At 38.2% G+C, this 12,745-nt stretch overlaps 1 protein-coding gene across 3 annotated transcripts in view; it reads right to left on the bottom strand.

Annotated features, from left to right (window-relative positions):
- The window catches only part of LOC106088610 (sodium/hydrogen exchanger 9B2), a 161,882-nt gene that overhangs the window by 43,745 nt on the left and 105,392 nt on the right, over positions 1 to 12,745 (bottom strand). Inside the window, exon 1 of one of the 3 annotated variants that reach the window (XM_013254204.2) lies at positions 2,031 to 2,313. The exons of the other annotated variants lie outside the window; for them this stretch is intronic. Within the exon in view, the coding sequence (XP_013109658.1) occupies positions 2,031 to 2,054 (24 nt within the window). The 5' untranslated portion in view covers positions 2,055 to 2,313. Of the gene's footprint in view, positions 1 to 2,030; positions 2,314 to 12,745 lie in introns of those variants that run through there. 3 annotated transcript variants of the gene reach the window in all.

Here is a 12,745-nt window from a genome sequence, read left to right as displayed (position 1 = left end):
CTTCGACATCTCTCTGTAATTTGGCCCAGATAGGTCTAGATTGAGATGTTGCTGCCATATAGACCGATCTCTGGATTTAGTGTCCTGGGCCCATAAAAGGCGCATTTATTGTCCGATTTTGCCAAATTTTGGTACAGTGAGTTATGTAAGGCTCCTAGAAATCTTTGTTTAAGTTGGTTCAGATCGGTCCATACCCTTTCAGATTTGAATATAGTTGCCATATAGACCGATCTCCCGGTTTAAGGCGTCGGACCCATAAAAGACGCATTTATTGTCCTATTTCACTGAAATTTGGGACAGTGTGTAATGTCAGACCCTTCGACATCCCTATCTTAATTGGCACAAGTCGGTCCAGATTTGGATATTGCTGCCTTATAGACCGATCTCTCGATTTGAGGTTTAAGGCCCATAAAAGGTGAATTTATTAACAGATTTCGCTGAAATTGGGCACATTGAATTGCGTTAGGCCATTAGGACATTCCAACTGAGTATGGTTTAGTTCGGTCAGTTAATTATTTTGATATAACTGGCATGTAGCGCAGAGGTTAACATATCCGCCTATGACGCTGAACGCCTGGGTTCGAATCCTGGCAAGACCATCGGAAAAAATTTTTCTGCGGTGATTTTCCCCTCCTAATGAGGGCCACATTTGTGAGGTACTATGTCATGTAAAAACTTCTCTGCAAAGAGGTGTCGCACTGCGGCACGCCGTTCGGACTCGGCTATAAAAAGGAGGCCCCTTATCATTGAGCTTAAAACTTGAATCGGACATGTTTCTTAATGGAATGTTTATGGCAAATTTGAATTTTTGCCATATAGACCGATCTCCAGATTTAAGGTCTTGGACCTATAAAAGGTGAATTTTTTTGTCCGATTTTGCTGAAATTTGGGACAGTGAGTTGTATTAGGCTCTTCGACATCTTTCTTCAATTTGGCCCAGATTGGTCCAGATTTAGATAGAGCTGCTATATAGACTGGTATCTCAATTTAATGTCTTGGGCCCCATAAAAGGTTAATTTATTGTCCGATTTCGCGGAAATTTGGAACAGTGAGTTGTGTTAGGCCCCTTGATATCCTTCTTCAATATGACCCGGATTGGCCCAGATTTGGATATAACTTTCATATAAACACATTTTTTTAGGGTTTTAGAACCATAAAAGGTGAATTTATTAGCAGATTTCGCTGAATTCAGGCACATTGAGCTGCATTAGGCCCTTCGATATTCATACTGAGTATGGTTTAGATCGGTCTATATTTCGATATAACTGCCATGTGGGCCGATATCTCAATTTAGGGTCTTGGGCCCATAATGAGCATTTCTATTGTCCGATTTCGTTGAAATTTGACACAGTGGACTGTTTTAGGCTCCTCGACTTTCTGTTCTTGTGGAATAACAATAGACGAACATGTCTAAGTTAGTCTGATGGCAAACTGCCATGCCACTTAATCTTTACCTAACCTCACCTATCAGTAGATATGTCCTTGCTGTAAGACAGAAGATCCCAGAGGACCTTTATTCTGAATATTTTAACGTTTTTGAAGTTTCTGGCACAAAATATGATGATAAAACTGAACGATATTCATTTGGCCTTATGTGGTAGGTCTTTCTACTTTTTGGAGTAACACATATTCTTCAAATCATCAAACATAACAGCTTGCTGATACATTTTAAGCATATTTGCACAAAGTGAATTAGGGAACCAGTCTATCGGACATTGTCTGGGAAAACACTAAATTGATGTACAGCACTTTAAAAGTAATTGATGTACAACACAGTAAAAGTATTAGTATTTTTATATAATAAATTATTTTAAAAGAAGTTTTTTTATTCAATTAAGGATTTCAAAATTTTGTTTAAGAAATATTCTATACATGCCATCGATCACATTAAATACTTTTTATTTCATTTTTTTTGTGCAATAACCACTTCACCTATTTATCTAAAATGGTTGCGAATTGATAATTTTTGTAATCATTTTTTTTTTTTAATTTTTTCTATAAATTTTTATAAAAAACAAAGACACACATACATGCACAGTATACATTTCTCTCATTGGTGGGTGTTGTTTTTTTTTTGTATTTCTTATATTTCTCGATATTTTTTTATTATCTGTTTTTTTTTGGTTTTGTTGAACTCCTTTGTTTTTATAATCCGTTTAGCAACTAATTACAATCGTTATTGATATGATTTTTATATATGGCAATCAATACGATTTACCAATATAATTATTATGGTTTTATTATTTTCAGATTTTTCGCATACGATAAACGACGGCATTGGCATCGGCGGTGCAGCTGTAAAAGTATCGACCGTTACGAATTCAATTCGATTTTATGACTAAATTCTTTGAGCTGCTTAGCAGGGAAATAAATTCATTTTTTTGAAAACAATTTCATACAAAAACAGAAAACTGCTCGTCTGCCTGCCTGCCTGCCTGCCTGCGTTTGCCTGGTGGAGAAGTCTGTCTGGATTCAAAAAAAATGAAAAAAAAAAACACCAAAGACGTGTGATCTGATCACTCGAAATTTGTGTTAATTTTTATAATAAATTCGTGTAAATTTTTGTTTTTGCTTTGAGCGCGGTGCTGGGGTGAGTTGCCATCGCTGTCATTGTGCCATTGTATTAAGTTATAAAAATTGATTTTTATTATTTGCTAAAAATTAACACAACAAATTGTTGCTAGAATGTTGTTAATTTCAGGCCAAAAACGTAGACCAAAAACAACCACAACACAAAAAGGTAAAGCAAGTGGTGACAAACAGACAGATAGACAGGCATTCATAGCAAAGAAAGACTTCTTTTTTTTTGGGTTACAACAGCTACAAAAAGGTAAGCTCGCGCAAGGGATCTAATAGAAAATTGTCAATATGTAGAGAAAATTGACTTTTTAACAACTACTGTCTCATGCTTACGCCGACAGCCTTATCTAAATTAAGTGCAAATTAACGCCACACTACAAACTACGTTGTAGCCGTAAAACAAACTAAAAACCCTATTAATTAGCATTGATTGTGAGGGCTATTGTAATGCTTGTATCAGGGTTAAAATGTTTCTTTGTTGTTGTCTTACATGACAGCTGACTAAGAGATTCCAGGCCATATAACATGGATGAGGGCATTATAGGAAAAAAAATCAAGTAGAAAGGGCGGTGATAAGTTTTGAACATGACCAAAGTCCGTTTATTGACTTTTGTAAACCTTAATTGGTGTAACCAATCATATCATCAGAAAAAAAGTAGCAAACGGTTACAGACGCGTTAAGTTCGGCCGTGGCGAACTTTGTATACCCACCACCTCGGGTATATATGTAAACCACCTTTCGTCAAAATCCGGTGAAAAATGCATACCTTATGCCCCACAGCAGCTATATCAAAATATGTTCCGATTTGGACCAAATACTTATGAGTACAAGTCATTGTTCAATTGTGTATAACAAAATATTGGTATTTTTAGAGGCTATGTCTAAAAGTAAACCGAACTGAAACATATATGATACGGATGTCGAAAAGCCGAACATAAGTCGCTGTCACAAATTTCAGTGAAATCGGATTATAAATGCGCCTTTTATGGGACCAAGACTTTAAATCGAGATATCGGTCTACATGGCAGCTATATCCAAATCTGGACCGATTTGCGCCAAGTTTCAGAAAAATGTCAGAGAGCCTTACACAACTCACTGTCCCAAATTTCGGCGAAATCGGGCAATAAATGCGACTTTTATGGGCCCAAAACCTTAAACCTAGATATCGGTCTATATGGCGCTATATCCAAATCTGGACCGATCTGTGCGATATTGCAGAAGAATGTCAAGTGGCTTAACTTAACTCACTGTCCCAAATTTCGGCGACATCGGACAATAAATGAGCATTTTATGGGCCTAAAACCATAAATCAATAAATCGGTCTATATGGCAGCTATATCCAAATCTGAGCAGATCTGGACCAAATTGCAGAAATATGTCGAAGGGACTAACACAACTCACTGCTCCAAATTTCAGCAAAATCGGATAGGGAATGTGGCTTTTATGGGCCTAAGACCCTTAACCGGAGGATCGGTTTATATGGCAGCTATATCCAAATCTGAACCGATCTGGGCCAAATTAACGAAGGAAGTCGAAAGGCCTAACACAACTCACTGTCCCAAATTTCAGCGAAATCGGGTAATAAGTGTGGCTTTTATGGGCCTTAGACCCTAAATCGGAGGATCGGTCTATATGACAGCTATATCCAAATCTGGACCGATCTGAGCCAAATTGACGAAGGATGTCGAAGGGCCTAACACAACTCACTGCACCAAATTTCAGCAAAATCGGATAATAAATGTGGCTTTTATGGGCCTAAGACCCTAAATCAGCTGATCGGTCTATATTGGGGCTATATCAAGATATAGTCCGATATAGCTCATCTTCGAACTTAACCTGCTTATGGACAAAAAAAGAATCTGTGCAACAGACAGACGGACGGATATGTCTAGATCGTCTTAGATTTTTACGCTGATCAAGAATATATATACTATATAGGGTCGGAAATGGATATTTCGATGTACTTATCGCCTTATAAGTACTGCACTTATAAGTACAGTACTTATCGCCTTATAAGTACTGCACTTCTTTTGTACTTCTTTACACAATATTAGGTAAGACGGGGATTATGAGTAACAAGTAAAAAGTCATTAAGTTCGAGGCCACCGTAGCGCAGAGGTAAGCATGTCCGCCTATGACGCTGAACGCCTGGGTTCGAATCGTGGCGAGGCCATCAGAAAAAATTTCAGCGGTGGCTTTCCCCTCCTAACGCTGGCAACATTTGTGAGTTACTATGCCATGTAAAACTTCTCTTCAAAGAGGTGTCGCATTGCGGCACGCCGTTCGGTCTCGGCTTTAAAAAGGCCGGCCCCTTATCATTGAGCTTAAACTTGAATCGGACTGCACTCATTGATATGTGAGAAGTTTGTCCCTGTTCCTTAGTGGAATGTTCATGGGCAAAATTTGCATTTTGCATTAAGTTCGGCCGGATTGAGCTTTAAAAAAAGTGTAAAAAAAGTATATTTGATTAAAGTTCATTCCAAGTTTTATTAAAAATGTATTTAATTTCTTTTAAAAAATCCGCAATTACTTTTTGGGCAACCCAATACATATAATATAACAACCCTTTTGTCATAATACTGTGAAAAACGCAATATTTAATCCTATTTTCATCGTTATAAAGGGTAATTTTTTTAGCTATTATCTTTTTGGCATCACCGGTTTGAATAGCTCACGCACGTTTCGTTTTGTTTCACTCTCAAACATCTTCAGTTTGGTCTATAATTTAATCATGAATCGTCTTACAAACGAACAACGTTTGCACATTATAGAATTTTATTTTGAAAATGCGTGCTCTGTTAAAGAAGATCATCGCGCGCTTCTTCCATTGAGCGACGAAGATAATTTTTGGCTGAATGGGTACGTAAATAAGCCGAATTGTCGATTTTATGGTGAAGATCAGCCAGAATTATTGCAAGAGCTACCAATGCATCCAGAAAAAGTCACAGTTTGGTGCGGTTTATAGGCTGGTGGCATCATTGGACCGTACTTCTTCGAAGATGATGCGAATCGAAACGTAACTGTGAATGGTGAGCGCTATCGTGGGATGGTATCCACTTTTTTTTGAACAAAATGCAAGAGCTTGGTGAACATTTTATTTCACGTTCGATACTGGTCAATTGGCCCCCGTGCCAATTAGATCGGGCGATTTTACGCCTTTCGACCATTTTTTGTGGGGCTATGTGAAATCACATGGCTATACAGACATACCAGCTTTAATTGCAAAAAAAAGAAGGATGGACCATTTGAGGCGCAGTCACGGTCTACATTTGCATGAAATAATCTTCAAATATTAAATCATATGGACCGTACTATCGATTCAAATAAAGATTTCATTAATTTTTCTCAATTTTATGTTTTTTTATACCCACCACCGAAGGATTCATTCATTCATTTGTCATTCCGTTTGCAACACATCGAAATATCCATTTCTGACCCTATCTAGACATGTCCGTCCGTCTCCCCTTCTGTCTATTGAAATCACGCTACAGTCTTCAAAAATAGAGATATTGAGCTGAAACTTTGCTCAGATTCTTTTTTTTGTCCATAAGCAGGTTAAGTTCGAAGATGGGCTATATCGGACTATATCTTAATATAGACCGATCTGCCGATTTAGGGTCTTAGGCAAATAAAAGCCACATTTATTACCCGATTTTGCTGAAATTTGGGGCACTGAGTTGCGTTTCGCCCTTCGAAATTATTCATCAATTTGGCTCAGATCGGTCCAGATTTGGATATAGCTGCCATATAGACCGATCCTCCAATTTAGGGTCTTAGGCCCAAAGCCACATTTATTACCCAATTTTGCTGAAATTTGGGACAGTGAGCTGTGTTAGGCCCTTCGACATCATTCGTCAATTTGGCCCAGATCGGTCCAGATTCAGATATAGCTGCCATATGGACCGATCCTCCAATTTAGGGTCTTAGGCCCATAAAAGCCATATTTATTATCCGATTTTGCTGAAATTTGGGACAGTGAGTTGTATAAGGCCCTTCGACATCATTTGTCAATTTGGCCTTGATCGGTTCAGATTTGGATATAGTTGCCATATAGACCGATCCTCAAATTTAAGGTCTTAGGCCCAAAGCCACATTTATTACATAATTTTGCTGAAATTTGGGACAGTGACTTGTGTTAGGCCCTTCGACATCATTCGTTAATTTGGTCCAGATCGGTCCAGATTCGTATATAGCTGCCATATAAACCGATCCTCCAATTAAGGGTTTTAGGCCCATAAAAGCCACATTTATTACCCAATTTTGCTGAAATTTGGGACAGTGAGTTGTGTTAGGCCCTTCAACATCCTTCCTCAATTTGGCCTTGATCGGTTCAGATTTGGATATAGCTGCCTTAAAGACCGATCCTCCAATTTAGGGTCTTAGGCTCATAAAAGCCACATTTATTACCCAATTTTGCTGAAATTTGGGACAGTGACATCCAGTGACAGTCCTTCGACATCCTTCGTCAATTTGGCCCAGATCGGTCCAGATTTAGATATAGCTGCCATATAGACCGATCTCTGGATTTAAGGTTTTGGGCCCATAAAAGGCGCATTTATTTTCCGATTCCGCCGAAATTTGGGACAGTGCGTTGTGTTAGCGCCTTCGAAATTTTTCTGCAACTTGACCAAATCGGTCCAGATTTGGATATAGCTGCCATTTAGACCGATATCTCGATTTAAAATCTTGGCCCCATAATAGGCGCGTTTATAATCCGATTTTACTGAAATTTAACACAGTGACTTATGTTAGGCTCTTCGACATCATTTTCGTATATGGTTCCGATCGGTTTATTTCTAGATATAGCTGCTAAAAAGACCAATATTTTGTTATACGTAATTGAACAATGACTTGTACTTATTAGTATTGGGTTGCCCAAAAAGTAATTGCGGATTTTTAATATAGTCGGCGTTGACAAATTTTTTCACAGCTTGTGACTCTGTAATTGCATTCTTTCTTCTGTCAGTTATCAGCTGTTATTTTTAGCTTGCTTTAGAAAAAAAGTGTAAAAAAAGTATATTTGATTAAAGCTCATTCTAAGTTTTATTAAAAATGCATTTACTTTCTTTTAAAAAATCCGCAATTACTTTTTGGGCAACCCAATATAAAAATCGATTTGTGTTTGTTTGTATGTTTGTGTATTCCTTATAGACTCAGAAACGGCTGAACCGATTTTCTTGAAATTTTCACAGATGGTGCATAATGACCCCGTGGTGAAAATAGGGTACTACATTTTTTGATATCTGAAGGGGGAGCGGACCTTCCCCCTTACCCTAATTTTCAGAAACGCCAGATCTCGGAGATGAGTGGTGCGATTTAAGTGAAATTTTGTGTGCTCTCATATAGTACCCTGAAAATAAAAATTTGGTATCCAAATTTCGGATGGGGTACCTAGGGGTGACGTCCCACCCTAAAACCTACCAAACATATATTTAGACCAATCACAACAATATGGGACTCAAATGAACGGTATTTAGGATAAGAAAACGTATCTGATATCCAATTGTCGAACCAAGTGCTATGGGGACCAGCCCAACTCCCAAAACACCCCCAAACCGGACATATTTACCGACCATGGCAATATGGGACTCAAATGAAAGGTATTTGCAAGAATAATACGAATCTGATATCCAAATGTGGGACCACGTTTCTTTGGGTCCACCCCTTCCCCAAAACACCCCCCAAACAGGACTTATTTACTGACCATGGGAATATGGGACTTAAATATAAGGTATTGGAATGTAGAATACGAATCTAATATCTTAATATGGGACCAAATGTTTTGGGGGCCGCCTCTCACCAAAAACATCCCCCAAAGGGGACAAATTTATGACCATAGCAATATGGGGCTCAAATAAAAGGTCTTTGGGAGTAAAGTACGAATTTGATATCAATGTTTGGGAAAATTGTGTATAGGGCCCCCCCACCCCCACAACACCACCCAAATAGTAAGTATTTGCTGACTATTGCAATATGACACTCAACTAAGAGGGTTTTTAAAGTGGAACACGAATCCGATGTATATTTTCAAGGCCAACTCACTGAGTGGCCGCCCATCCCCCAAAACACCCCCCAATGTTTGCCGACTATGCAAATATGGGGCTCAAAATGTATGTTGGAGTAGACCACGTATCTGATATCAACATTTGGGGCCAACTGTCTAGGGGACATCCCAGCACCATAACAACCCCCAAATAGGACGTATTTGCTCACCAAGACAATTTGGGTCTTAAAAAGAGTGGAACTAAATATTCATAGTTTTTAGGGCTAATACTCCAAACCGGACATATTTGCTGACTTTTGCAACAAGGAGTTTAAATGAGATTAGAAAACGAACTTGATATCCAATATTGAGGGCAATGGCAATATGGGGTAAAAATAAATGATATATAGATATATGAGAATAGAGCACGTTGCTGATATATTTTCCGGGCTTAGTGTTTGGGGGACCACCCCAATCCTCAAAACACCCCTAAATCGGGCATATTTAGCGACCATGTTTATGTGGAGATTAAATGAAAGGTATTGGGGGGTAGAGCAAAAATTGATACCCATTTCCGGGATCAATTTTCTGGGGGTCTACCTCTTTCGCAAAATACCCCACAAACAACAATTTTTTAGTGACCATCGCAATATGGGGCTCAAATAAAGGTATTTGGGAGTAGAATACGAATTTGATATCCAAATGTAGGACCATGTATTTAGGGCATCACCCCTTTCCCAAAACACCCCCAAAGGAAAACATTTTTCGACCATGGGAATATGTGGCTCAAATGAAAGGTACTTGAGATTAAACAAGTAAAAAGGCGTTAAGTTCGGCCGGGCCGAACTTTGGATACCCACCGCCTCGGGTATATATGTGAACAACCTTTCGTCAAAATCCAGTGAAAAATGCATACCTTATGCCCCATAGCAGCTATATAGACATATCATCCGATTTAGACCAAATGGTTATAAGTACAAGTTATTGTTCAACCTAGGGATCGGTCTATAAGATAGCTGGTTCGATCTGAACCAAATTGAACACAAACATCGAAGGGCTCAATACAACTCACTGCGCTTTTTATGGGCCCAAAACCCTAAATCGAGAGATCGGTCTATATGGCAGCTATATCATAATCTGAAACGAACAGGGCCAAATTGAAGAAAGATGTCGAATGGCCTAAGGCAACTCACTGACCCAAATTTCAATAAAATCGGGTAATAAATGCGGCTTTTATGGGCCTAAGAAATTAAATCTGAGGATCGGTCTATATGGGAGCTATATCCAAATCTGAACCGATCTGGGCCAAATTGACGAAGGATGTCGAAGGGCCTTACATGACTGACTGTCCCAAATTTCAGCAAAATCGGATAATAAATGTGGCTTTTATGGGCCCAAGACCTTAAATCGGTGGATCGGTCTATATGGCAGCTATATCCAAATTTAGACCGATCTGTGCCATATTGCAGAAGTATGTCAAGGGACTTAACTTAATTTCGGCGACATCGGGCAATAAATGCGCCTTTTATGGCCCAAAACCTTAACCTTAATCGGTCTATATGGCAGCTATATCCAAATCTGAACCGATCTGGGCCAAATTTACCAAGGATGTTAAAGGGCCTAATATAACTCACTGTTCTAAATTTCAACAAAATTGGATAATTAATGTGGCTTTTATGGGCCTAAAACCCTAAATCGGAGGATCGGTCTATATGGCAGCTATATCCAAATCTGAACCGATCTGGGCCATATTGACGAAGGATGTTGATGGGTCTAACACAACTCACCGTACCAAATTTCAGCAAAATCGGATTATAAATGTGGCTTTTATGGGCCTAAGGCCCTAAATCGGAGGATCGGTCTATATGGCAACTATATCCAAATTTGGACCGATCTGAGCCAAATTGACGAATGATGTCGAAGGGTCCAACGCAACTCACTGTCCCAAATTTCAGCAAAATCGGATAATAAATTTGGCTATTATGGGCCTAAGACCTTAAATCGGCGGATCGGTCTATATGGGGGCTATATAAAGATATAGTCCGATATAGCCCATCTTCGAACTTTACCTGCTTATGGACAAAAAAAGAGTCTGTGCAAAATTTCAGCTCAATATCTCTGTTTTTAAAGACTGTAGCGTGATTTCAACAGACAGACGGACGGACATGCCTAGATCGTCTTAGATTTTTACGCTGATCAAGAATATATATACTTTATAGGATCGGAAATGCATATTTCGATGTGTCGCAAACGGAATGACAAAATGAATATACCCCCATCCTTCGGTGGTGAGTATAAAAACGAATTTGACAACCTATTTTGGGACCATGTGTTTGGGGGACGCCTCATCCTGTAAACTCCTCTTAAGCCAATGGCAATATGGGGTATAAATAAATGGTATTTGAGAGAAGAGCACGATGCTGGTATTTTCCCAGGGCCAAGTATCTGGGGGATCACCTCTCCCCCGAAAACAAAACTAAATCAGACATCATGAGAATATGGGGCTGAAATGATGTATTTTAAGAATGGAGTACACTTTACATCCAAACTTAATTTCGTAGACCAATAAAGATTATATGGGATTCAGATAAGGCACTAATATTATTAAACTGTTAGTCAAGTTAGCATGGTATTTCATTAAAAGATCTTTAATTGTCGAAAATAAATATTCCAAGGAAACTTTTGTTCCATATAAAGTAAATGAAGGCGCAGCGCAGCGGGCCCGGGTCAGCTACTATACTATTGAGTTGCCCAAAAAGTAATTGCGGATTTTTCATGTAGTCGGCGTTGACAAATTTTTTCAACGGCTTGTGACTCTGTAATTGCATTCTTTCTTCTGTCAGTTATCAGCTGTTACTTTTAGCTTGCTTTAGGAAAAAAGTGTAAAAAAAGTATATTTGATTAAAGTTCATTCTAAGGTTTATTAAAAATGCATTTACTATCTTTTAAAAAATCCGCAATTACTTTTTGGGCAACCCAATAGTATTCTATATGCTCCAGTATGAAATCACTTTTTAGCGTTTTACATGACTGAAGGCCTGCGAATGTCGCCAGCAGTAGTTACCGGACAACCACTGATTCCAATTTTTGATGATGTTCTCGCTTAGATTCGAAACCAGGCTATCAGTGTCATGCTAACACCCATCTGCGACAGGATGTCCTAGTACACATGCAGTTTTTAATTGCCTTAAATAATAATTTAAATTTAAATTTTAAGTTTTTCTTTATTTTAAATGGTTTATTGGCATGTTAATTGTTATTGACACTAATGTCATTAATTTAAGGATAACACGCGAACTCGTTAACAACAAATGCGAAAGTGTATGCGTGTGTGTTTGTTTTGTGTTCCAGAGACTGATATGCAATAATTCATTAAATGAGTTACCATTGGACACCAATTGAATAACACTTGCGGCAAACGTTTTAACAGTTAGCATGGCAGTGATTAATATGACTGATTGCCCATGTATTTGTACATGATATAAATATTGCATCCAATTAAAACAAATCGGTGTATGTTAATTTTTTTGAATTACCTCTTCAGTAAAAAAGAGAAATACAAATTTGTATTTTTGTTTTATTTTACAAAAACAAATAACTAACTTTTATTTACCTCGACTTTTAAAGCAGAATTAATTTTTTGTGTATAAAGAATTGAAGAAAAAAAAATCGGTTTGGCAAAACCTATTATGATGACTTAATTGTAAAACAGAAAGTCTCATTAAAGCCATGTATATGCCATTGTTAACATCTGACGCCGTCAGAGTTATGCAAAAACAACAACAAAATGAAACAATAATAGCAAATGAAACAAAAACAATTTCACCAAGGGCAGAGTGAAAAACAGATTCTGAATTGCCTCTTCATTGTGACTGCTAGTGTCATATTTGTCAAGCGAATGAGCCTGGGGATAGATTATGAACCGGGATGTATCCAATTGAGCATAATTCGTGTAAAAGGTGTCATTGAGCTTAAACTTCGTACAGATAGGCCATTTAGTGATAGGTTTATGTATGGAAGAGAATGTTATTAAGACCTTTAAACTTTAGGCATCTGCGTAGGTGAGTGAGAGGCACTTGGTGATTCATCAGCTAACTTCTAACATATCAATGAGTGCAGTCCGATTCAAGTTTAAGGTCAATGATAAGGGGCCTCCTTTTTATAGCCGAGTCCGAACGGCG

This window comes from Stomoxys calcitrans, chromosome 3, assembly GCF_963082655.1.
Source record: "Stomoxys calcitrans chromosome 3, idStoCalc2.1, whole genome shotgun sequence".
NCBI classification, from domain to species: Eukaryota; Metazoa; Arthropoda; class Insecta; order Diptera; family Muscidae; genus Stomoxys; species Stomoxys calcitrans.
The sequence above is the reverse complement of the archived record's forward strand: the minus strand, read 5'-3'. Positions and strand labels throughout refer to the sequence as shown.